Source organism: Lissotriton vulgaris, unplaced genomic scaffold (assembly GCF_964263255.1).
Source record: "Lissotriton vulgaris unplaced genomic scaffold, aLisVul1.2 SCAFFOLD_2626, whole genome shotgun sequence".
NCBI classification, from domain to species: domain Eukaryota; kingdom Metazoa; phylum Chordata; class Amphibia; order Caudata; family Salamandridae; genus Lissotriton; species Lissotriton vulgaris.
The window spans coordinates 235,179-263,152 of NW_028251576.1; the positions used below are offsets into that span (position 1 = coordinate 235,179).

General features: G+C 46.2%; 1 protein-coding gene across 1 annotated transcript in view; it reads right to left on the reverse strand.

Moving 5' to 3' along the window:
• The window catches only part of LOC147662844 (alanine aminotransferase 2-like), a 165,353-nt gene that overhangs the window by 68,579 nt on the left and 68,800 nt on the right, over positions 1-27,974 (reverse strand). The window contains exons 3-5 of the mRNA XM_086950865.1: positions 15,613-15,746; positions 13,713-13,956; positions 8,482-8,561 (exon numbers count right to left, since the gene is read on the reverse strand). Of these exons, the coding sequence (XP_086806991.1) occupies positions 8,482-8,561; positions 13,713-13,956; positions 15,613-15,746 (458 nt within the window). The remainder of the gene's footprint in view (positions 1-8,481; positions 8,562-13,712; positions 13,957-15,612; positions 15,747-27,974) is intronic.

Genomic DNA, 27,974 nt, shown 5'->3' on the forward strand with positions numbered 1-27,974 from the left:
CCCTTCTCTTCCTATCAGCGCAACCTACATTGAACTTTCTAGTCCTTTAGTAGGGTGCTTTTGGGGTATTTTCTTTTTTTTTTGTTGTACAGAAAACTAAACATGACCAAACATTTACCCTGAACTGTCCAATTCAAAACGTTACCAAGCTAACAGAACAAAAAGTAGTATAGCCAATAACTTTGGTAGCAGAGATAAACTGGTTTGTGTGAACACCACGAAACAAAGTGTGCACAGTAGTCAGAATTTATGATCTTGGTAGAAGGGAGACGCACAGCCAAAAGAACTTCCACCACATCAGATGGCAGATCTCGCAGTTGGTCCTGCTCAATCTCCACACATGAAAGTCAAATTAGAGTTTCGGTTATCACTCTACCTTGGTGATGGTGGCACATGCTCAAAGCCTAGTCTACGAACACCATCCAATGCCTTTAATCTAAAATCAGCAGAACCCGAGCAAAAGGTACCATCCTAAATTTCTCCTGGCAAAGACGCTTAAAACCACAGGGTCCAGGGTTGAACACAGACTCCCATATTCCTTGGGAACCAGAATATAGCCAAAGTAGCAGACAAGTCCAAACACTGCTTCTAGCACCAGTTTCGGAACAAACTCGATTGCACCCTTGCCAAGCAAAGTCAACACCTTCCTAGACAGGATCTTGGAGTGGTCTGCAGAAACCACTTAGTAAACCGGTGAGATGTGGTGAGGAGGGCAATTTTAGGACAGTGCATACCCAACCTGAACAAACTGTAGGACTATTCAAAGTAAATCGAACACCAGTGATATAAAAACTGCCATATGCACCCCTCTGCGCATATGTGCTCGTACAAGGACGAAGCCATGAATTTTTGCTGCATTACCCAGGGAGAACTAAGAAAATGACCTCTGCCCCTGGCCTTCAGCACCACCTGTACGCTTGAAGCTCTGAAAGATTTGTAGAAGATGTGAAATGGGCTGCAACTGCTGCTGCTGATGAGAAGGGGAAGCCTTTAGAGTAGCCCTAGAACCTCTATTGGCGAAAGTAATGCATGAGGGAAGCAAGGCCCAGTGAAGAAACCACAGCATGACTTTGCTTGAACTTCTCCAGAGTACAATCAGCCTCATCACTGAAAAGTTGACTGGTATCAATGGACATGTCCATCAGAGTAGCACATCGATTCTGATGCACGAACGACTGACTCAGTTATGTCCAGAGCACAGCACAAGATTTCCTTGGCCGCATCTCAGCCATCTTGTAAAGTTTGTGATGAATAAAATGAGTAGGTCCTCCAGGACAGCAGGAAGAATCTCTTGCACAATCTCCCAAAGAGGGTGACAGTAGAAGCAGGAGACATTCATTGGGTGCAATGCCAAACTGCCTAAGGAAAATATTTTTTTGTTCCTGCCATTAATTTGTTTAACTCCAAGTCCAAGGAGTGAAGGGCAAACATTATCATTTTATGTACTTGAAAAAGCCTACACCAATGGTCTTTCCAGAGAATTGCATCAAGTCAAGTAAATCAGGGTTCTCAGGAGTTAGTCAGTGACATATAGTAATTTGACATCTAACCACAGATGTACGGAAGGGCATGGGCCTAATCGCCAAAATGGGGTCCACTAGGGCATTATTAAAAGGGAAGAGAGGCTCAGGAGAAGATGGCCTGGCCTAGCTGAAGGATATCTAGGAGCAAGTTTGGCTTTATCTCTACCACAGGAAATATAAATTCCACGACTTCGGCAGTGGCATTGAAAATCAAAACAAAGGAAGTTCTCTCCTGTGTACAGGGAACATGAGATTTTTAAAATCCAGATTAGGGATACAAAGCTGACAAGTTACACTCCGATCCTCCTCAAGTTTTTGTCAAAGTCTTTTGAAAGGGTAGGAAATTTTGCAGTGGTGGCTCATCAGACTTGGATTCCGAAACATGGAAAATTTGTCAAGATGGAAGCAGTCCAGTGCAGAATGCCACACACCTTAGCCTACTTCTACTTTCATTATTTGTTTGCCAGGAGAGGTGGCTTAGGGCCTGTGCCTATAGTATTCACCTTTTTTGAACGGGGTTGGATACCACAGAATAACAGAACGCAGAATAACAAACTTTAAACAAAATTGTGTACCTGAACCAAATATTCAGTTTAGGAGTCCATTAGGTCTTTAAACACAACAACTGAACTCTTGTTCTCAAATATTCTGTAGTGGACAAAGTATTCCTCTTACTTGTATTGCCAAGACAATGGCAACATGGGCACTGCACTTTACAGGTTGCCCCTACAAGTTAGCAACAGTGAAAGTTATGCAGTAGATGGGTAGATAACAAATTTCCCATTTTCCCAAATATCTGGCTCATGTGAGTCAGACAATGAGGAAAAAAGCAAGAGTTTTACAAGTTTCTAATCACGTTTTGACAGTTGTAGGTCTTGAGGGGGGCAGCCACAAGTCTGACTCATCAAGCTCCAAAATGAGTACAACTCGTTTGCGACTGAAATGTTGAAATGATACGGATGATACTGAGGCAATGAACAGTGCTACAAGGTCATACTAATTCAGTGAAAATGCCGTATGCAAATGAGGAAACTAAGATTCCAGTGTCCTTTACACAGTAGTACTCATCATATATGATGTTGTTACATATTACATTATATTTAATAAGCTAACAGAACAGATGCATCTTGAAAGGAGACGCTAGCACAGAAAGCACACCATGAAAAGAGAAAAACGCGGAGCAAAAACCCACAAGAGAATGAGTTCAACTAATAACAGTGTCACTATTGAAGCACCCATGCCATCAGAGTTTTTCCGTGCGTTAATGGTGCCACGTTTTTGTCTGCTAAACATCAACACGAGGTAGAAGGATAATGTTACTTACCCAGTAAGCATCTGTTCTGGGCATATAGAGCTGTAAATTCACATGCTTCGCATACTCCTGCCATCTAGTGTTGGGTCTGGATGTTAGCAAGTTGTTTTTCTTCAAAGATGTCTTTCCAGTCACAAGGTAAGGAGACTCCTCCTTTTGGTGATAGTGAGTTTGGGCATCGCCTTCATTGTTAGATTGTTTTCCCACAGAGGGTGAGAATGGAGTTAGTAAGTGTAGAACAGAGGTGTCCATGCGTATGATTGTAAACTGAGTACTGTAAGAACTACAGGAGACCGGGGAGGCAGGTGGGTGCATGTGATTCTACAGCTCTACATGCCAAGAACAGAGGCTTACTGGGTAGTAACATTCTCCGTTCGAGGCATGTAAGCCATGACTTCAGGAGCCAAATCGCCAGGTTGAGTTCTTAGGGATTTGGATGCCTGATTTCTCCATGGCTCTGAATAGGGAGACGAGATGAGATGTAGCATTTGGTGTGCAACTACTGACAGCTCCAGAAGGTGGGTGAACCAGGGTTGACGGGCCCATGTGGGAGCTATGAGAATTAGTGTGAGGGGTGTTTGCCTGAGCTACCGAACTATCAGTGGAATGAGTGGGAGAGGCGGAAAAGCGTGGGCAAATATCCTTGACCAGTTCATCCATAGGGCATTGCCTTTGGAGAGTGGGTGTGGGAACCTGGATGCGAAGCTTGGCCAGTTTTACGTTTTCTGCTGTGGCAAACAGATCTATCTGTGGAAATCCCCTTCCTGGAAGATGGGGAGGAGAACCTGAGGATGAAGTTCCCACACGTGGATTTGCTCCTCTGTCTGTTGAGGAAGTCAGCAATCTGATTGTTCAGTCCTGGAAGGTGTTGTGCCAGGAGATAGATCTTGTGTTATGGTCCATTTCCAAATGGCTTGTGCTAGGAGTGACAGTTGGAGATGGTGTCCCCCCCCCCTGTTTTTGTATATAATACATAGCTGTCATGTTGTCCTTGCACACTAGGACAGCTTTGCCCACGAGGTGAGTTTGAAAGGCTTTTGAGCGCTAGAAACACTGCAAGTAGCTCTAGGTGATTTATATGGAGATTTTTGTGCTGTAGATTCTACAAGCCTTGGATTGTGTGATCCTGTAAGTGAGCACCCCAACCAGTGAGTGATGTGTCTGCTGTTTGCACGGTCTGTGCAGCAGGGTCGATGAAGGGCGGCCCTTTGGCTAAATGTTGTGGGTTACATCACTGCAGAGAGCGATGGGTGCGGCCATGTGCCAACACTAGATCGGTTAATCATCCCTGAGACTGGTTTCACTGACTTGCTAAGCATTCTTGAAGGGGACGCATGTGAAGTCTAGCATGAGGTAGGATTATGATGCAAGACTGCATCATACCCAGCAGTTGCATGAACATGAGTGGTTGGGCTGAAACTGAGTGTGACACGACTGAATACTGTGAATTCTGGCTGCATTGGGAGAAGCTAAAACTTTTTGAGTGTCTATGGTGGCTCCCAGATAAGGCTGTGTGTTTTAAGGCTGCACATGGGACTTCAAAGCATTCACTGTAAACCCTAATTGATGTAGTGGGTGAATTGTAGATTGAGTGTGTCGGAGACACTTCTGGTAAGTAGCAGCTTTTATGAGCCAGTCATCCAGGTAAGGGAAGACGTGGATGTGCTGTCTTCTCAGATGAGTTGAGACTACTGGCAGGCATTTGGTAAATACTATGGGAGCAGTGGTGACTCCAAACGTTAGTACTTTGAATTGGTAATGTTGACCCGCTCTCATAAATCTGAGATGTTTGCGATGAGCGGGATGAATTGGAATGTGGAAATATGCGCCGTTTAAGTCTAGAGTAGACATAAAATCGCCCTGTTGTAAAAGCGGGAGCACTTATTGAAGTGTCACCCGGTGGAAATGTTCTGACAGTATGTAGTGGTTCAGTTCTCTGAGGTCCAGAATAGGTCTTAATGAGCAGTCCTTATTTGGGAATTAGAAAATACAGGGATTAAACGCCTGACCCTTGATATTGTAATAGTACTGGCTCTATGGCAAGAGATACTGGGCTTCCTGTTTAAGCAGGTGCAAGTGTTCTGGTGACAGTTTCGGAGAATGAGGTGGAATGTTTAGATGATTGGGGGTAAGCTCTAGGCAATAACCATGTTGGATAATTCCTAGCACCCATTTGTCTGTTGGTTTGCATTTCCAAATAGGGAGAAATTGTAGAAGAAGTCTCCAGACAGGTGTTAAATATTCGGGGGAAAGGTAGGTAAGTCACTGCTTGTTAGGGGAAGGGTAGTTACGGGATTTGGAACCCTTTACCCTACCCTTGCCATTGTTTCCTCTGTATCCTCCTCTAAAGAGGCATCTTGTGGAGGAAGATGTATTGTTGCCTTTATACGAGGAAACACTGATGTCTGAGGATATGGTCTTGGACCCCCCATGGTAAAAGTTAAAAGGAGCGACCTCAGTGTCTTTTTTCATTTTCTTTAATGCTTAATCCACTTCAGGCCCGAAGAGATGCTCTTTATCAAACAAAATGTTTAAGATGAATTGCTGGACTTTAGGTCTGAAACCGGTAATCCTCAACAAGGTGTGCTCCTCAGTAACACACTAGTGTTAATCTCCCGAGATGCTGTATCAGCAGCATCTAAAGCACATCTAATAGAAGATTTGGAGTTGAGCTTTCCTTCCTGTATTAAATCCTGTGCTCATCTGGGAGATATTGGAGTAATTGCTCCACTTCGTTCCAATGCGTTCTATCATACCTGGCTAAAAGGGTCTGGGTGTTAGCAATGTGCCAATGATTTGCCGCCTTTTATTTATGTATAGGTTCCCATGATGAATTCTTGGTTGTAATCAATAGACCCTGACCACTTTATACATACTTACATTCATTTGCCAGAGGAGTCTATTAATTTTGACTCCTTGTCTGAAGGTGGAGCATGCCCAGAGGTTTGTGAATTAGCCTGTTTACGGGCATTAGAGACAACAAGAGAGTCTAGGGCTAACTGCCCCTTAATGAAGACTGGATCAGATGGAGCAGGCTGATACTTCATATCTATTCTGGAAGTCAGAATACGAGCCCAAATAGGATCCTCGAAGAGGTCATCAGCATGTCTCATCATGCCTTGAGCATAGGGAGAGGAATACTAGACCTGTGCATACTAATCAGTTTCAAACAGGAAATCTTCTTCTAGGGTTCTTTGTGCAGCTGAACACCGTGATATTGAGCTGTTCTAGCAAGCAGTTCTAAATATCCTACATTGTCGTCATGAGGGGAAGGCTTTGCAGGGTAAAGGTCTAGAACATTATCTGTAGGTGGATTAATAGTGTAGTCTTACCAGAAATCTACAGGCAATTGAATATCTCCCATCATCATCATCATCATCATGCTGTGAGGGTGGATAGTCCTGCGGTGTGATAGGTAATGGTTCTGATGTTGGAGAAGGTAGTGGAGGTGTAGGGGAACGTGGTGGAAAAGGAGGAGAAGGGTTAGTACTGATATTCTTCTTTTTTAAAGGAATCTTGTATAGTATGTCCTCCGACTCTGAGGTTTCTGTTTGCACTGTAGTTTGGTAAGACGATGTCCTGTATAAAGATTAATTTAAAGTTCCTTTTGTTTAGGATCCGGTTAGGGAGTTGGGAAGTCGAAAATTGGATCCTGGGGTTTGAGAGGAACATCTTTCGGTTTCGGCACCAACGACTTTGGTACCTGGTTGGAATGACCATTCGGTGCGGAAAAGTTTGGCTCCGAAGGCGTTCTCAGTTTCGGCGTCCAGGATTTGGGCTCCGAAGAAGTCTTCAGCTTCGAGCTCAAAGGTTTCGGCTCTGACACGGACTTTGGCCAACTTAATCCCTAGCGGGAGGCCTTGACAAAGTGTTTCGGTGCCGAGCTGGAAGGCAGGGCATCAGAAATGTCATCTCTGTGCCAACCTTGGCCCAGAGGCGGAGGTAGAACTGAAGCCTTATGCTTAATTTGAGTTGGATTTCGGGGCAAGGGGTATTCGATACTCACGCGACCTTGACCCTGAGGTACGTTCTCATCCATCTCGGAGTTCGACTCCGGCACGGATAAGGGCTGCTCCTTCTGTTCCTCTCCGGCCCCTTGTGCATCAAATTCTTCTTGCTCAGACCCTACACCGAAGATGTCCGGCATGTATTTGAGGTTGTGGCTTTGCATTTCATGACATCGAGCCCAACAATCGCAGAGAGCTTTCTTGGAAGGAAACGATTTGCACACGTCGCAGTCTTGTTCGTTCTGCTCGGAAGATAAGCACAAGTTGCACACTTTGTGCTAGTGGGTGCGAGGATGCTTTGCGTGGCACCGTGGACAGAATTTAAATGGAGTCCGTTCCATCTACTGCAAGGTGGACCGGCGTGGTTAGGCCCGACGGCCTTCCACAAGTTTTCCGATCAAAATAGAAATGTTTTGTTTGACTGACACGATACGCGGAGAAGTGGTATATCCGTACGAAACAATACCGATGTGGGTAGAGTGGATTGCGCACTGAGGGGAACCCGAAGAACAGTTTCAAACTGGAGCGCAGCAATACACGTCCGAACCCGATGGCGGAAAAACAATTTAACAGTGGAGTCGATGCCCATGGGCACTATCGCCGAAAGAAGACTCCTTACCTCGTGACTGGAAAGACTTCTTTGAAGAAAAACAACTTGTAAACATCTGGACCCAACACTAGATGGCAGGAGTATGCAAAGCATGTGATCTACAGCTCACATGCCTCAAACACAATCTTTACACATGTAATTGCATCACCAAACTAAGAGCCAAGAAGAGATTCCACCACTTGCTGCTATTAGACATCTACAAACTATCAGATGTTGATACTTGATACATCCAGCGTGAAGCTAGTCTGCTATCAAGCTGAACTATGACATAATGTAAAGACTGAGTTGTTGACTGTCCGATTCCAATTTAAGTAAAAAATAAATATGCTTCTAGTTCAGAATGGCTGTCAAACGAAGACTTTGGGGAGGTGCAAAGGGCACTGGTCTCAAACATATCATCTATTGTTAACCTACTGATTAACTGAGCAATGAATGAGACACCATATACATAAAACTATGGACATCCCACTAATACCAAACAAGGGAAGAGCCTAGTGGGTTGCAGTCACTTGCTTCTGTTGTTATCATCTTTGTTAGAAACATCAGTGAAGATGTTTGAGGAACAAGGAAGACCATAATTAGTGTCCATTTGTTTGTTGAAGGGAAAAAAGATACTACGCAACCAGTAACTTTATTGGAATAAAGAGATTTTTATACATAAATATCATTACTTAAAATGGACTATGATGATTCAATTATAATGAAAATACATTTCAACCATCCTCACCCTTGCAATCAACCTATAAATAATTATCCTCATATTGATTTCTCTATAATGGTATTCTATCATAACCCTTTCTTCAATCCCAGAAAGTGTTGCAGGGTAAAATCATGAGCTTTATTAGCTGTATATACATAGATGTGGCATGTTGGAGATGTCCCCTCAATGAGGTGAGGCTTCCTGGGGTGGGAAGGGACATCGTTTAAACTACAGCAGTGGGTACCCAATATGTCTGTTCCAAAATGTCTTGACGAAAACAAATTATATTTACCCATGGTCTTTTCTATGCAATGCAAATTATCAATTACCTCATCCGCAAGTAAGAAAAGGTTCTCTTCCCAGGCAAAATGAATAACCTCTTCTATGCATCGCCTGCTCTGAACCTGTCCTGATGAGCAGAAGAAACAGAAAAGGAACATACAAAGTTTCAAAGAGGAGAAGCAAAGAAAAGCCAATCACAGAAAAGTAAATCATGGTAAAAAACGTATTTCATTTGATAGGATTAAGACAAGTTTAGAATCCATATGGGGAAGAACTGTGCAAAAGAAGCAAAAAATACTTCTGTAGAAACCACTAACAATTTGGCATGAAGACACAAGCTTGTGTAAAAATAGTCTAGTGGGGAACAGATGGGTACAGCTTACTGGCATGTTTGAGAAAGGGGGGAAATAATGATTTCCATCAGCAGAACTGGATGAATCTTCAAGCTGAATGGACAAGAAGTGTGACTGTATGCCTCCACCATCGCCATCCTGCTTTGGATTCTGAGAACTGATCAGTAGACAAAGGGATGTTCTCCCGTATGGCAGCTTAGGCTTTACAGAGACTGTTACGGGTCATTAGGAAACCTGGGTTGTCAATGCTCTTTTTCAGGTCATCACTGTGATCAAATACAGTGCTTCAGAAATCTGTAAACAAGGGAAGTCTACTTAGGCACATCCACTTCGTTTAGTGTTGATATGTAGATACTAAGGAGGCCCAATAAATGAGATCGAAAGGAACACATCATGTGCCTGTCCTTCAGTTTTATGAGATGTGACTACATTGCAGGAGGCATTTGCTGTGATACACTGTGCTTTAACATCAATGCGCTAAGTTGCCTTTAAGGATGCCGCCTGAAACACCGATGTGTTCCATACGCATTAAAAAATAGTGACCGAAAACAGACAGTTGCTCAAAAAGTAAAACCAGAAAATTTCGACAATTCAACTTTTAGCTGGCCACATGTAAGAGGTCGGGCAAGGTAAGGATTTTCACACATGAAATCCCACATGGTAATGTCTGTGCATCTTATAAACAAATACACCCATCAATCTGAGCAACAGCATAAAGATAAAAAATTTTAACAATGTAAATACATACTACAATAGATTTGGTCACTGTTATGCAAACATTTCAAAAGTATTACCGTGCCGGGCTCTCACTTCCCAATTACTGTAGCTATAAATTAAAATGGCCGGTGGGATAGTCAGCTTACTGTCCACTATGCCAGTTTTTGGGATCAAGTTATTCTGGTCAATGTAATGCCATCTTGCTATCTGGCAAAATATTCTCATAGAGGAAGGTTGCATTTCACGTATCAATCACAAAAAATGTGTTGGACCCACACTAGTAATTATGGTCCAATTTCACTAATTGATGCCACAGCTGATGTTTTAGGGAAGACGCTATGAAATAGCATCATCAAGGAGGATGAAAATTGTATTTATTCTCTTTAAAGTCTGGGTGGATTTTAGGTCAGGGATAGGAAAAACAAAACAGTGTTTTCAAGTCATTCTTTCTGCATGAACCACACCATTGTAATAAGGAAGCAGGTATTCACGAGTTTAGTAGAACTCTGGCCCATGTTCAATTCCATAGAAAGATGTCTTCTATGGTACGCTCACTCTGTGAACAGCACTGTAAACTTGAACAAGGACAATTCCATGCTAGCAGGTTTTGACCTGAAGTGGAGCTATTCAGCTTATCCCAGGATCCAAGATGGACAAGCAAGCGCCTGTTCTGCTCCAGCAATATTGAACCTGTATTTGGACGATTTCCCAGTGGTTCCTAGTTCAAGTACAGCACCATTAGTTGTGACGCTTTTAATAGCAGATACTGCCCTTTTTAATATCTCACTCTGGAAATTGTATTCAATTCCTCTTTCAGACTTTTGTGGTATAGTAGGAAAATACAAATCTTCCCGTAAACAGCAGCACAGCAAAATTGAGGACTTTAATACCAAAATAAATGATTAACAATGTTGACTTAGAGGTAGGTACCAGGTTAGCCTCCTCCAGTTCATGAAGTCAGCAGGTCGAATTCAGCAGCACAACATAGGTAGGCACCAGGCTACATGGCTGGGTTAACCAGGAAATCTCAGTAGCAGAGGTGCTGGAAGTCCACCTAGGTAAGGTAATACTCTTGGTTGTACTTTGTGGAGCTAATACTTGGGGTGCTTTAAACTGTAAACTTTTAGTTGTAGAGCTGAGAATGCCCTTTTTACTAAATTACTAATCTTGTCTTCGTTCTGAAACTGGAGTAGTCTGGAAATGCCGTAGAAGTAGCAGCTGCGTCAAAAGCTCTTATGCTTTGGATTTTTTTTACCTAAACTCAAGTGTATTCTGGGCTTCAGTGCAGTGGTGTTAGCCTTGGATCACATCATATGCCTGCCTTGATTCAGGCATATTACTATTATACTTAAAAAGCTCAATTTCAGCTGTATGAGGGAATCACCACATCCCTTTTCTTCTCAAGCCAAACCAATCTTGAAAGTTTAGTGGGAGAATGTAGAATGGAAGATTTTATTGCAGGTTGAAGTAGTCCCGAGAAACGAAAATAAAGTGGTGCCTCAAAACTTACTTTGAGGAATGTGCACTCCTCGTACCCCACAGATGTGAGAAGGTTTCATACCATGCCTCATTATGGAACCTAAGGGCATATGTATCATCCTTTTTTTTAGTCGCAAACGCTGCAATTCGCAAAAAAGCAGTGTTTGCGACAAAAAAAAAGGAAAATGCGATGTATGATGAAAATCGCATCGCAAAAATAAGGAATCAGAAAATTTGCGATTCCTTAAATGCTATGTATGAAGCACCCAATTTGTCCGATTTCTCATTAAGAAATCGCAAATTACCACCAACTTGAAGTTGGTGGTAATTTGCGATTTCTTTCACAGATGCACTTTTTGGTTTTTGTAAATATGCCATGTGGCACACATGCATGCCCTTAGGGGCATGTATGCACGCCATATGTGCACTTATGTAAATTTCAGGGGTGCAACAGGATGTCCTTATGACACCCTTGCACCCTTGAAATTATTCTCAATTTGCGGTTCTCAAACTGCGAATCGCAAATTAAGAATAATTTCCCATTCATTCCTATGGGCCTCCTGGCCCAAAGAAATGAATGGGAAATTTTTCCTTAATTGCGATTCGCAATTTGCGAATCGCAATTAAGGAATTTTAAGAAATTGCTAAAAAAAATGCGATTTTTTACATACATCCCCATTTGCAATTCTCAAAAAGCGATTTCTAAAAAATCGCTATTTGATAATCGCAAAGAGGGATTTTCATACATATGCCCTCTTATCACTTGCAGCTAGTCAGGAAAAAGTGTTGTGTAATCTGCAAGAGTGATAGTACAAGCCATGACACAGTGCTGCAATTATTTTATTCTTCTCGCTTAATGCTAACTTGCATAAGCATTGACTAACCCCCCTCTTTTACTCTGTAGGAGCTAGGAATGACTGGTCTTAAATCAGATGAACCAGGCCAAACCAATTTTTCATGCAAAGCATTGCCTCATGTAATTATTGAGTGGCAGTTTCTTGATATGCTATGCTTAAGGTTGCTAGTAATCAATTGTCTTTATATTATTTTTAAGTGATGAATTGATAGACTTATGTAATGTATTATATTGTAACAGTTATACTCACAATTAAAGGAACTACACTGCATGTTGTTTCACCAATGAGAGACGCAGTTCTTCTTGCTTGGATGGCAATCAATGGCATGCTGATCCAGCAAGGTGACAACATGCCAGCTCAATAAGCACAACACCTTCATATCCTCCTTCATGCTCGGCCACCAGCATCTGTATCTAGAATGCCTGAATTAACCCATGAAAATCTTAAATCAAACGGTAAACTATACTATCCGTAACTATGCTAAGGTGAAGTGTCCTGTTGGTGGCTTTCTAATTAGAGTTAAATCTTTATTTCTGCCCTTTATTGAGTTATATCAATTAATTGTAAATACTTTTACTGGATTTCTATCTCTCCTTCACACAGAGGACTCAAATTTGAAGAACTTGTTTTTAAACCACCCCCCATTTTATCCCACCGACTAAAATTAATTGCAACACGCTGTTAAAAACCTATGGCTTTTCCCTAAAACCCAGAATTGCTATGAGCTTTATTCAGCAGACGCTCATTATAACATCAATTTAGCTGCCCGGGATCATACGTTTTCAGTGTTTGACTCTCGCACAAACTACTAGGTCAGCTTTGTTTTTTGTGCATGGCCTCCAAGGAAGGAAGTAAGACATTCTACTATTGTAAGATCCAACAGAGCTCTTGGGTTGTTCATTCTTAGGTACTGTACCTGGTGTGTTTTCCAGTTATTGAAGGATTGTATTTTATCAAATGTGTTTTATCGCTCACAATGCTTACCATTGCACTGGATTTTAGCTTTAGTGAAACAAAATATACAATATATTATTTTTTCACAAAAAATGAAGTTAAACGTTTTGGGGTGCGAAAGCACTTACCTTCACCGACTGATGAAAGGCAGGGGCGGCCTTAGGCATGTGCAAGCTGTGCACCTGCACAGGGTCACCAAACCCCAGGGGCCACCACGCCAATATATATCCTTAATATAATAATCCTCTGAGGATGGATACATATTTGCGTGGCGGCCCCTGGCAGGGATTTGGCGGCCTCTGGCTCTGTTCCACACCCTTACCCCACCCCCACCACCCCTCTTAACTGGCCTCCGCGCTCCACCCCACCCGGACCCCTCTTCCGGGGCCCCCTACCTGCGCTTCCTGCCCAGGGCCACCATGAGCCTAGAGCCGCCCCTGTGAAAGGCACAAAAGAAGCTCAAATACCACACTAATGGTGCCTCGAATTGTCACCATAAAAGCCTCCACCAGCCAAGACTAGACCTACTCATCTGACTTCGGTGCCAGAGATAATAGACTAGATAAGGAAAGAACTGCTTACAAAACAACAATTACGTACTGACAAAGTCACGCCCAGTGTATCTAAAAGGATCCACATAACTCAAGATCAGTTTACGACCAAAAACTGAGGAAAGAGTCCAAAAGATTAAAAGAAATTAGCAGTGCTAAAAGGGGTAAGATGCACAAGGAGCAGAATGGACACACAAAAAGCCAAAAAAGTATTTTGTCTAGCAACAGCTCAATAAAAACGAATCTGCAGGGAAACATCTTGATACACCACAGAGTTGAGTAAAACCTGCAATACAGTATGAATAACATACAGTCTCATTTCAAGCAATCAGTTGTTGTAAATCTACTTGCCACGCTCAACACTCACCTGTAGGGTTCCCTGGGTTAATAATACAGAGCACCTTTGGGTTGCAGTATTCTTTAGCAGCTTTAAAAGCACGGTGAAGCTCATTAACATCCAGTGCCCAGCAATTGTCTTCATCCAGGTAGTAATTCACCTGCACTGCACCAAGTTCAGATATGGCTGCAGAATACAGGGGGTACTGGGGGATCGGAATCATGACACCGGTCCGGGATTTCCCCCCTCCAGACACTAGGATCTTCAGTATGCTCTGTAGGAGACAAACACCAGTGATATTTTTTACTTTAAAGCAACACTATAAACTGGATGATATTTAAAGAACATCTTCAGAATACTTAAAAATGTTCGAAGCTAGGCCTTAGTGGAGAGAAATACACAAAACTATTCTAAATAAATGCTCATGCACCGGCCATGCTTTAGAATACAACCCTAGCATTGATAAGTCAATCACGCTACCTAATAGAAGGGTGAGTCTGGTTTAGGGAAGGTCTAAAGGGGTGAGCTACAGAGCTATATTTCTAGGAACTGTGGATAGATGGACTTACACTTCTAAATAACCTCCCCCTTACCAGACAGCTATAAAGCCTTCACAATGTGCTAACTAGGTGGCCTGTCTGCCACCCACCACAGCATCTACCTACAACACAAAAAGAACCATTGGTCTCTTTGCACCATGTACAACAGTATTTAAGTTTTACTCGACCTTTTGTTCTACTGACTGAACAATATCATCTACAAACACATTGCTTTCTTGACGATATGTTGGTAGTCGATATTGTGGAGTTGATCTATGTAAAGGCACTGCATAATTTGAACAAGTGATTGCCGGAGGGGCCCACCGGCACATATTTTTCCTCATCAGACATGTACCGAGATCAAGAAGGTAAAACACACAAAGGGGCGAGGAAGAGAAAGACGGAAAAACATCACAAGGGAGAAAGCAGGAACCTGTAAGAGGGGGATGAAGGGTCAGGGAGTATCTGTTAGTGGATTAAAGAGGCATGAGGTGGATTTGTAACAATGCAGCCTTGGTATTCGGTGTACCAACGTTCAATAGCACCACCCGAGGGCTCCTGAGCAGAGCTTTGGGCTCGCGGTCTTTTACAACTTAACTACTGCATGGAGATCTATATTATTGACCTCAATATTGTAACATCTAACCCACTATGGACTTCACAACAAATTTAAGACCTGCCGAGATTTGTGCATACTTGTTTGGATTACGTCTTAATTTAACTTGCATGTTAAGCTCTATCGTATATTTGTTCTATTATAATTTTCCTATTCTTATTCTCTATTTTGCCTTTACTTCTTAGCTTTACTCCTAAACAAATTACTTTTGCTTATCTCACTTAAGGGCTTGATAGCTCGAACCAAAATGGTATCCATCTCTTGATATATGACCATCAACACGCGGGGCTTTTCGTGGCTTTATTGATTAATGTCATATTTTGGCAAATAGGAACCTACCGAAGTCTATGAGCACAGGAGGAATCTACCACGTAGAGCTCTAGGACAAGCACTGCTAGCAACGCTAGCCAAAGCTCTCTTGAACACTGGCCACTGATCCTTTGAGAACAACTGACAAACGGGCAGGGATCACCCTGGCACCAAAGTGTGCTTTTTAACTCTACTGCTAGAGAAGGTGAAAGCCTTGTTAACATATTCGAAATATTAAAGACATTTTAGAGATTCTACTTCTATAAATGCAACAAAGAATTCTGCTGGATATGAGCTTCACGACAAGGTTTAAAGACTTCAATTCAGACGAAAGGTGCAAAACTACAGCCTCAAACTAGTAACGTGATCTTCAGAAGGGTCCATCATAGTGTCAGCATTGTGTATACGTGCCTCATAGATGCTGCTACACAGCATTTAAGTAACTAGAAAGATGCTTTAGACTTACAGCAATTCCGTCGCTAGCTCCAGTGGTGAGATAAATATTATCAGGATCTGCAGGCACACCACCATCTCTCCTCTCGATATACATGGCAACATCTTCTCGAATGCAATTCACACCTTGGCTGGCACTGTAGGACCCTAAAAGAAATAATAAGGCAGTCATATCTCAAACCTCCACTACCAGGCTTTTTTGTAAACTGACATCAATTTATAGCTCATTATAGTCATACAGTTTGTCATATATAACCAAATAAACAGAATTAGGATGCAGGATATTAGGAAGGAAAATCATTAAATATTCTATGTTAGATATTAGATTTATGTGGATTAAAGCTTATCGTATTATACATGTTCAATGCCCTAATGGCACAGAATGGGCCAATTACACTGTGAAAAATAAAATGTCATTGATGCAAACTTGAATTATTCCCAGACACTGATGAATACCCTGGGGCACATAACACTCCGTTTGTGTCAATACAGATAGAGAACAACCACATGCGAACCAGTCCCGGACTGCACCAAAAGGAAAGTCCAGCCCCCAAAGGCTAGGCAATAGGCCCTCAGAACAGGTGTCTATGCAACCTGAGGCATGTATCAGACTTACTGGGTCTCAAAAAGAGAGCTACAGAACTGATGTATACAAGTTCAAATCAGTATGGATATTAAATAAACATGATGCAATGAGAAGCAGAACGAACAGTGTTACAACGATATACGGCCAGGCAGAGAGGCAGGGGACTAAGTGACTACATACAGAAGGAACAGGTTGGAAGCATATGACATATGTAGCATAAGCAGATCTGCAGAAGGATTCAAGTCGGTCTACGGATGGTGTACTGAATGGCATGATGCTTTGCCATTTTGTGTGCATGGAGTAACTTCGCAAGGGGGATGAACTGAGTCAAGCGGGTTGACTCAATAAAAGCATTTTCGTGAGAGAGCACTCCCTTGTGTCAACTTGAGCATGTAAGGACAAGTGCAGTGAGAAGCAGAAAGGGATGCTTAACTCTCAATATCGACTTACTGGAGCTAGCATGCGAATGAAGACAAACATTAAGTGTCTTAAGATGCGAGCACACTGTTTTATCAGGGGGATCAGAGAACAGCGATTATAGACCTAGGCAGAGACCCTGCCTCCAGGGCGGCACAAGGGACATTTGTGCCCTAACCACTGAGGAGACAGACCCTAAGTCTGCAACTTCTACAAGATCAACTCATCAATGAACAGTTCAACACTTGGGTTCTTGGCACGGTCTGGGACCCTAACAAAACATATTGTTGCATAAATGAGGCTCTGGCTCAGTTCTACAAGGTTTGGCATTCCCAACTACAGGTGCCTGAACTTGGTTCAGCACACCAATGCTTGAGTGTGAAAGTCCAGGTTGTGGTTGCCCCACACATCCCCGCCCAACATACTTGTCGATGTGGTGGCTGAGCTTTGAGTTACCAAAAGTCTCTTCAAAAGGGTCAGGGGCGCAGTGGTAATTCAAACCTAATTTGGTGCTTTAGAATAATGCACACAAGTACTGCACAAAGATAAGAGATGTTACATTTTAAAGTATTTATTTCAACAGTCTCATGCTTAGTAAATGAGTAATAACTACATAGAATACAACTAGAATAGCACTATGAAAGTTCTAACATGGTTTGAAATTTATGGCATCCTAATACTCTAAAGACTATTTCTATGCGCTTTTCTAGGAGTCAGTGCACTGTAAGCTTGCGCACATCAAATAAGCTGTGGTTAAAAGACTTTGCCTGGAGAGGGTGTTCCCCAATATTAAAGAATTTTTTTTTTTTTTTTTAAAAGAGGGTGTTCCCCAGAAAGTAAAACCCACATCAGCTGGGCTCAGCATCTCTCCTCTCAGAACTGGCTAGGAATCAGCTCTCAGCATAGAAATGGATGCTGCAGCAGTACCTCTCGCGGTACAAAAGGGGGTGGTGATGGATGGAGCATCTGAACCATTCAAACACTCACACCCAGTCAACAGATCTGGGTTTAATCCATCACTGTTCTTTAGCCCACTCTGCCACCCCAGTTCAGACATGGCCATATGCAAATTAGTCTGACCCTGTGCCTCATGGGAACAGTCCAGCCCGAACTGCCAAGCCATGCCTTCCCTGGGCCAGAAACAAGCTTCCGAGGACCCGTTTCTGGCATTTCAGCCGTCTTCAGCCCGGCTTGCTAGAATCTAGTGGCAAAGTGAGCAAGGGACCCACGTCTGAGCATACCATGCCAATTTACGGCGAACAAAGCGGTACAAAAGTGGGTGGTGATGGACGGAGCATCTGAACCAATCAAACACTCACACCCAGTCAACAGATCTGGGTTTAATCCATCATCGTTCTTTAGCCACTCTGCCACCCCAGTTCAGACATGGCCATATGCAAATCAGTCTGACCCTGTGCCTCATGGGAACAGTCCAGCCCGAACTGCCAAGCCATGCCTTCCCTGGATCCGGAAACAAGCTTCCGAGGACCGGTTTCTGGCATTTCAGCCGTCTTCAGCCCGGTTTGCTTGAATCCAGTGGCAAAGTGAGCAAGGGACTCACGTATGAGCATACCCTGCCAACTTATGGCGAACAAAGCGGTACCTCTGACAGATGGCTTGACACTTCGACAGGTTCCCAGAAAGATAGGGGCATGCAGTGTCTAGTCAAAGGTAGCCAGGCTAACTTAACGTTCAGACACAAAACGGAGTCTGGCCTTTGGCTCTTCACAACAATATGTTAATAACTCTAGAGTTACCCTCAGAATCTTCCACCTTCGTCGCTAATTGCTGGGAAAGAAACTTTAGTATAGGAACAGCATCCTGGGGAGATTTCACGCCAGCCTGATGAAAAATCAGGGTAGCAAACGGAGACGGAACTCGCAGCACAGTCCCGGCAGACGGCAGGGCGCAGGAGAGACTAGCAAGGTAGCGAGTTGGGCCTGGCTCCGGGAAAGGGCTACCCCCCCCCCACACACCCGAAGGGGCGTGGAAAACAACAAAGAACAATCTACAAGCTGTCAGGCTGATTTACGACCCTAGGATATACCAATGAGCAAATGACAAACCAGTGACTTATGGGCAGCCGATGATTTATGGCAGATGATTTATGTTGCCCATGCAGAATGATTTGTGATAAAAAATGATGACAGATTTGTGACCAAATGATTTATGATAGCCCGATGATTTATGACCCTGATGTATGGCGACAGATTTACGACGATCAGGCAGAGCGATTTATGACAACAAGATGATGACCGATTTGTGACAGAATGATTTATGATCCACGATTTATGACGTCCGAATGACACTGAGCGATAACTAATTATGATAATGTATGATAATGATTTATGACCCCGGCCTGAGAAGGTACCCAGGGGCCAGGGGAGTTGTACAAATATGGCGTATGTCATGAGTAATAAAAACAGCGGCCACAACCACCACAAGAAACAATGTCTGTTGGCTGTGTGTAGTTATAAATGTACATGGGTATAGTTAAGTTCTGGGAATGGGGCAGTGCGGCCGTTAAGATCTACAGTTACATGTCTGCTGCCAGTACATCACACAACATAGGTTCAGGAGGAGTTTCAAGTTCACAGTGGTCCTCATGAGCTGCATCCTGCAGAGTTTTCACAGCAGATGCATGCAGGCAAGCAAGTTTATTTCTCAACTCTGTTTTGTTGCGGGACTCTCCTACTTCAATCTCGCCTCATCATCACCCATTGTTGCCTCGAAGGACCTGATCTCTCTAGCATATAGCTCAATGTCAATATACCTTTGAAGTGTCTTTCAGGTGTAGGTATCATGCAGAGCACTACATGGATCCAGAATAAGATGGGGAGGCAGGTCAGTGTCCGAGCCCACAGTAGTCAGGCTGCAGTCATACAGCATTGAAACTTGCAGTGTGCCTCTGCTGGGGAATCATCTGCTATGACATTAAGTTCTCAATATCGCATCTGGGCTATCTTGGGGTGTAGGTTACTGAGCTACCAACTATTGGGGCTGTCCAGGCTACACTCTGGAAATTAAATGATGCCAAGACCCTGTAACTCGGGATCTGCACGCAGGTCTTGAGGCTTGTCAGCAGTTTCCTCCCAGCCCCACCCAATTCCCATCAGCAGTATTTGTACTAGTTTCAGGTCTCCCCAAGCCAGGGCCAGAAGGCCCACATATAGCTGCTCTTTAGGTATAAATGGTAGAGGTAGCCTCTAGTGGCAGGCTTCAGAGAGCTACCTACATTAACAACACATCTACCACCTATCCACCTATTTTCACCTTCTCATTATCCTATCCACAAACGATACTATTCCCAGAGTCTGACCTCTCCCCATTATCCTGCTAACAAGTAATTGATATAATGGTTGCTCTGTGGAGAGTGAGAAATGATGCTAGAAGTGTTTTACCCATTGAGGTCTGAGCGATGACAGGGTCCTTTTCACACATGCCATTGGCGACGATTGAGAATGCTGCATTTTGCTGCAAATGTATTGATGTCTGAGCCCATTCAGAAACAACAATTTCACTATGAAGCCTACAGGTATACCTTATTTGCAGTTTCAGTCTACAGGGTATGACCGACTTTAAACCATGCCGGATCCTTCCCGGAAAAAAAATATAAACAAGAATTACAAAAATTTTAAATGAATAAATAAATATATATATACATTTAGATTGTGAAACGCTTCGTTCCATGACACTTACGTTTTAATGGTGAAAGGACAGAAAACCTGCTCTATAAAGCAAAAGAGCAATGTAACATCTTTGCAGCAAATTATAAAATACTTTATATTTATAATAACTTTCAGCGCTTCACATTGCCTTTAAGCACTTTAGAAGTATCTTTTTTTTCCCTCCATTCGTCCCTGAGCTGCATACCCTGCATTATTGTAAGTAGTAACCTGAGCATGCAAGGTTTGGTGTTATCTCTGGTGGTCTCCCTATTCAACGCAGCATCAAAAATACAGTTAAAGTCTGCAAAAAGGATAACTTTGGCCCACATGTAAGGAGTCGCCGCCTGCAGAAGCACTAGAAAAAAAGTCCAGGCAATCCAAGTTAGGAGCATATACATTAATTATGCAGACTTCCTTGCCTTGCTATCTGCCATGGAGGATAACAATCCGCCTGTCCTTGTCCTGGACATGATGCATATGCTGGAACGATACCCCCGGTGCCACCCACACCGCAGCCCCCCATGCAAAGCTCGAGTATGAGTTGGCATATAGCTGACCCCTCCACCCCCCGTATTCTCGAGTTAGTATTTCCCCAGATATGCGTTTCCTGCAGCCCAGCTATCGCTATCTAATATCTCTTCAGAAATGTGTACTTTGCGGCGCTTCTCTAGAACCGCCATCCCCCTTAACGTTCCAGTTAAGTATCTTAATTGTTTGTATTGACATGATTGGGATGATGTGTACGAATCATTGTGTCCCTTTCCACCAGAGATGAACAATTTTCCTTTCCCTGAGTTTTATGTGACTTATATGCAATTTCCCATGACCCTGAAACCCATGTGATAACTAGAAGAACATTGAAAGTGAAACAGCCCCTCCCCCTTCCCCTGGGCAGTTTCATTACCATTGATGCATACATTGTAATCCAAACAAATAGCAGCACATACGGCTCCAAACCTCCCCCCTACCCACCTGATATAAACATTAGCTCCCCCCACAGAAAGTCAAAGGCAGAAAGGTAGTTCGGCCTCGCCTATTACACGGGTAGGTTATCGTAACTGTTGCTCTGCTAGACAACCGGCTTCGCCCGGGCGCAAGATTACTCTCTAGCGACCCGGATGTGCCTAAACTTTGCTGAGGGAAGTTGCAGCCCGCAAGTACCCTTGCTCCCACTGTGATATCACATATGTAATACTGAATACAGACAATAGAACAAAAATAGAGGGGCAGCTCAGTCTCCGCTGCCCCCAGAGACAGATCCCTCCTGCACCCAATTCGGCCTCAATCACTGGTATTAAACTTATCTGTACAGTGTCCCTCGAGCTGTCTGCTTATGACAATCATTCATGCATGCTGTTCAGGGCAGCCGCCCCGTCTCCCAGGACCGGCGTCATAGAAACAGTTTGGAAAAGCCATTACGAGTACAGGAGCTGCCGGTCCTGATCCTGCTCGACACGCCCAAAGAGATTTCCAGAGAAATTATAAGCAGGAAAATCCAAAGATAACGGACAAAGACAAAAGGATCAAATACACGTGAAGATACCTGACCCCGAATCTCTTTCACGGACATAGTTCCGTCCAAGCTGTGGTTCCGAACACACAATTAGGAACTACTCCGTAACCTACACAAGTTCCCCCAGCCCTGAGAAAGTCCTTCTATCAAAAAAGTTACCCCAGTCCAACCACGAAGGTCGAAACGCGCTGGCATACATGAGTCACTACAATTAAATATTGTGTAAAAGCACCAAATATCTAAGCTCAATTCAGAAGGCTTATTAAGAAACTCTACACCTTTACTCTGACCTCTACTAGGTCCCCACATTAGAGAAAGGCAAAAAGCTGATAGGTCCCGACTTCTGAATTTATTTGGGCACACATGATTCACTTCATAAAATAAGTAGGCACAGCAGTGCAATAGGGCATATCGATTGTATAGTATGTATTCTTGTCGTAATGTGTGTAACGTTTAGTATGTCTACTGTGTAGAATGCATCAACATATTTTTCTGTGAGATTTTCATTTGTGTTCCGTCTCGATCAATGTATTGATTTTGCACAAAATGTAGTTATGTATGTTATGTACGGCCTGTCATTGTATGGTATGGACTGGTATGGTATGGTATGGTATGGTATTATATGGGATGGTCTGTCAATGTATTGTAGGGTATGGCCTGTCATTGTAAAGTATGGTATGGTATGGACAATCATTGCATGCTATGGTATGATATCAGAAAGAAGAGTTAAAAGTCACAGGGATGGTGGGAGGGATGAGGTAACAGGCGCACAGACAAAGGGTGGGAGAGAGGTAGTGGGTAATGACAGCACAGACATACGGAGGGAGAGAGGTCAACACAAAGGAATATCATATCTTAAAAACAACTAAAACAATAAAAGTCAGAAAAATATAAGGGACATGCGAACTCCGAAAATAAACTTTGTTAACTGTGATTTAGCATGTTTGAAGAAGTAGCAAAGACGGGAGAAAGGGGTCAAAAGCCCCAGGGACAGAGAGTGGGATGGAGGTGTGGCAAAGTCAACACATACGCAGTAAAGGAAGGTGGGAGGGAGGTGCAAATGCAACATGGAAGCAGATGTCAATCATAAAAAAGAATTCAGAAAAATATAATCATCACATGCAGTCTGAAAAATTCTGCCAAAGTGAAGAGTATTTCAAGTTGAGGGAACAGGAAGGAAATTGATGGCCTACAAACATATGCAGGATTATGAAGCGCTTTCTCCAAAAGATAAAAAACATAGGACAACCGTCAAAGAGCAATCCGCGAAAGGGAGCTCTATGGGAGCATTATTTTGGCCTAGGGTCACAAGAGGGACAAGCAAACAAAGAGGAAATAAAACCAGCATGGCCTACCCAAAAAAAGCATGGTAATAATAGTGATGAAGGAGGGGCGTGGCCAAGCAGCATGGCCGACAGGACGTGAGCTCTGCCAGCTCCCGTCCTGCGGACCCTTAAATCCTGCAAAAAATCCTGCCCAGGCTCCGGTGAGCAGTCCGGATAGACCGGAGGAATCCCTGACATTGCGGGGATCATCCCTGCCGATTTTCGGCCGGAGGGAGTAGCGGAGTGAACGCGGAGCAACTCCGGTGACCCGGAGGCGGCCGCCACACCGGAGCGAGGCCCCGGTCTGGGCCTGGTCGGCCGAAGGAGGCCATATCCTGAAGTGTTGCGGAGGGCCTGTGGGGCGATCGCGGAGCCTGTCCCGGGCCTGGACCTTGACCCGAGGGACGACGCCGAGTGCGAGGGCGTGATTGCCAGCGCTGGTCCGAGGGTCGCCCCAGGAGGAGCTTCGGCCCCAGTGGAGCAGGCTGCGAGCTCCGAGTGAAGATCGGGGGAGCCCGGACCCGTGAGGGCGCCTTGACGTGCGCTTGTCCAGCTATCCTCTGCCTGCTTGGGGGACGGCCCGCTATCCTGCAACGGAAGAGCGACGAGGGGGCCGAGGGCCGAAGCGTACCCCTCCCCCCCACTGGGCCGCCATCTTGCGGTCGACCGTTGGACGGCGGGGACGGTGAGTGACCGGTGGCGCCTGCCGACCGGGGTCCCGGCAGAGTCTGTGTGGCAGTGGGATAGGAGCAGGCGGGGGGCCCGGAGGAGCACAGAAGAGCTGCGCGGACGGCGCAGGCACCGACGCTGGGCCCCTGCCAGTCTACGTGGGGCCTACCTGCCTCCTGAAGTGCGGGGAGGAGGGGGTGCGATCCCCCCCATTGACTCTTGGAGGAGGTTCCGGGCCGCTGGAGGCAATGTTGGTTGAGAGGGGCTGACTGGACTCCTGATTGAGGCGCCGGAGTGGAGCGCATTGAGGGGCCCCCCCATACCTGACATACCTGACTACTGGCTGGGTGATCGGGGCGTACGAGTCACGCCGCCCGCATGGGCCGGGTGCGGCGCATTGAGTGGACTGCTCCCTGTGGGGCCCGGCTGGACGGAGGGACACAGAGCCGCCACCGCTGGAGGCCGCGGGGACACTCGGCGAGATCGCGCCGACCCGCTGGTGGGGTGTGGTTGCCGGAATCCCCCTTGTCGGTGTGAGAAGCTTCCTGGCGGTGCCTGCGGTCCCTGGGACCTGCCTGTGACGGGAGTGTTGGGAGAGTGGGGACGCCCAGCTGACTGTGCAAGGGTGAGGGCTCGAGCGCGACTCCACACGGAGCGTTCCGCCGGCCGGGTGGAGGCGGAGGTGAACTTGCTGGTGATTTACAGGCGGGCTTAGCCCCGCATTGGGTTCAATCCGAAGATGCGTAAAGACCGGGCGTCCCGCTCGTCACAGGCCAATACGATCACCCAGTACACCACGCAAAGACTGCCGCCCCAAAGGATTACGCACCAATCGGGCCAGGATGAGGAGTCCGGGAGCTCCGGTGAGCCCTCCCGTGCGGAACTCCTAAAGGCTATTCAGGGCTCCCACTCGGCGCTGGAGAGGCAAATTGAAACAGTCTCCATCGACGTCAACCTCCTGCGAACAGACCTCCGTAAAGTCGCGGACAAAGTCACGGATGCAGAGGCCAATATCGAGCAGCTACAGGGGGAAGTGGCCTCCCTCCGGAAGACGGTCACACACCTTACGGCAACGACTGGTGCCCTGGAACGGAGAGCTGAGGACGCAGAAGGGAGGGCGCGTCGCAGCAACATTCGAGTCCTGGGTGTCCCGGAGAGACTGGAGGCTGGAGATCCGGAACGCTTTCTGGAAACGTGGATTAGAGCGAAGTTGTGCCCGCAGGGTCTCTCAGAAGTATTTGTCATCGAGAGGGCTCATCGAGCCCTGGTTCCCCCACCACAGCCGGGGGCCCCGCCGCGGGCTCTGATTGCCAAGATATTGAATTACCGGGATCGAGACTGCATCCTGCGAGCAGCAAGGGAGAAACCAGACCTGGCCATCGAAAATAGTCGGATTTCGATATACCCAGACTATACCCACCAGGTTCAGGAGATGAGGAAATCCTTCCTGGGGGTTAAGCAGAAGCTCCGGGCGATGCAGTTACAATACATGTTACTATATCCTGCCAAACTCAAGGTGCTGGCTCAGGGTAAGGCACACTTCTTTGAATCTCCGGAGGAAGTTTGGGAGTGGCTGGAGATTAGGGGAGATGGGGTTCCACCGGGGGCCCGTGGTGGGTCCAAGGAGACTTGGGGGAGCCGTCCCCAGCGGCAGCGGAGGCCCCGGGGCGGACGGGGACGACGCTCCACGTCGGAGCACACGGAGGAACCTAGAATCACGGTGGGGCCTGATGGCGGAATGCTCCTGGAACCCTTGTTGCAGGGAGCCGGGGAGGAGTCTCAAAATCCACTGGAACCTGCGGAAATCCTGGTCCTGGACACGTTACCCGCTGCAGTGAGGGACATGACACCGTCGGACCTGGTGATTCAGGAGACTGGGGGAGCTGGGGCGCTGGAGGTGGACGGCCCACCCTGAGGTGATGTAGAAGCCCTAGGTACTTTGTCTTTGGATGGCTGCGGTGGCTCCCGGGGTCGAGAGGGGTATAGGTGGACACTGGAGTGACATTGTACCCGGAGCCACCAGACTTTACATAGTGGAGAGGAGACAGGGGCCGGTAGAGTTGCAATGTGGGTGTCGGTGGGTGTCTGGGGGCGGGGGTGCTACCGTCGGACTTAGTCCTGCATGGTCGACTACGGCTGGGCCGGAGCCGGGCATACATAGTGTGAGCATTGGGTCTTGCGGGGAGCTGGGGGGGGGGGGGGTGTATGCAGTTCATTGTTGTGTGGGTGTGTGATGGGTTGTGAGGGGTATGTGGGGTGGCTGTGCACGTCCTGGCACCAGCGGGGGAAGGGTGGGTTGACAGGTTGGGTTGTTGTCATTATCCTGCTCGTGGGTGGGGGGAGGGGGGAGTGTTCTGCAAATGTTGCAATGTTGAGGGGGGGGAGATGGGGGGGTACTGTTAAAAAATGTTGGCATAGGCATCATGTGTATCACTGTTCAGGCCCCTAGAAGGCGGTATTTTGGCGGCGAACTGCATGGCCCGGCGGGGCACTTACTAGAAAAATGGGATACAAATTCTTAACGTGGAATGTGCGTGGGTTGGGCACTTGTACCAAACGTTATAGGGTCCTGTCCTTCCTCCGGAGGCATGCCATTTCGATTGCGTGTTTACAAGAAACACATCTGAATGAGGAGGGGGCGCAAAAGTTGGCTAAAAAATGGCGGGGTCAGGTCTTCCACTCTTCCTTTTCGACATATGCACGGGGGGTCTTGATCTGGGTGGCACCCGGGGTCCCCCTTGCAGTGCAGTACGCAGAAGCGGACATCGGGGGCAGATACCTACTGTTGAGGGTGAAGTTGAATGGCAGGGACCTTACACTCCTTAATACATACGCACCCAATGTAGACGATGCGACCTTCTACCCACAAATGCAAGACGTTTTAGTGTCGGACGTGGACAGCCCTCTCCTGTAGTTCGGGGACTTTAATTGTGTCTTGGACCCGGTCCTAGACAGACATCCTTCCCGAGCGGGGACGAAACCTCGCATGACGGCGAGACTGCGCGAGGTCATGGCGAACTTGGGAGCGGTGGATGTGTGGCGTCAGAGTCACCCGTCGCAGAAACTGTACACCTGTTACACTCCTACACACGACACCCATAGCAGACTTGATAGGGTTCTCGCCGCGAATATAGACGCGTCGTATTCCCTAAAGGTCACTCATCTGGCCCGCTTTCTGTCTGACCACTCCCCGGTGTTGTGCGCTACACAGGACATCGAACAGCCCTGCCGCCCCCGTACGTGGCGGATGCCTGCGGACTTACTGCAGGACCCATTGGGTAGAGATCATGTGCAGACTACGCTCACTAACTACGTCGACCTGAACTGGGAGGGGGACGACGTGCCTCTGTCAACGAAATGGGACGCTCTGAAGGCAGTGGTGCGAGGGGAATGTATGGCTCTTACTTATGGGGTGCGCCGACAGCTGACCCGCGAACTGAGGGAGGCTGAAGACACCCTGCGGACTCGCCAGGCCTCACCGAATCCGGGGGAACCGGAACTAGCCCTGGAGCGGGAAGCCCAGGAGCAAGTCCACGATATACTTACGCGCCTCGACAGATATACGCTGGGTCAATTTAGGCAGCGTCTCCACAGGGAGGGGGACAAATCCGGCCGATTATTGGCCTGGATTTTGAGGAAAGAATCGGCTCCGGTTCGGATACTAGCCCTGAGGGGCCCTGACGGGACCATGGTGCATTCGGAGACCGGTATACTACGGGTTCTCAAAGCCCACCTACAGCAGGTGTATACGGCAGACCCGCTGGTCACGGAAGCATCCTACCAGCCGTACCTCCGTGGAGTGACCCTTCCGGCCATTCCGAGCGAGGCAGCGGAGGAATTGGATGGGGCTTTGACCCTCCGCGAAGTGCGGGTGGCCATGGCCAGCCTACCGACGGCGAAGTCCCCGGGGGGAGACGGGTTTCCTTCTGAGTTCTACCACGCATTCGGAGACGTCCTTGGCCCCCTCCTCCTCCAGGTCTTCCGTACAGCGCTGGAGGATGGAGCTCTCCCGCCCACGATGTACCAGGGCGAGATCTGCATGCTTCTAAAGCCGGGTGGTGATGACTGTGACCCCGCGGCATACCGCCCTATTACAATGATCAATACGGATGTCAAGATCCTGACCAAACTCTTAGCCGCTCGGTTGGCGCCGCACATGGCCCAGTTGGTTCACCAGGACCAGTGTGGGTTTATCCC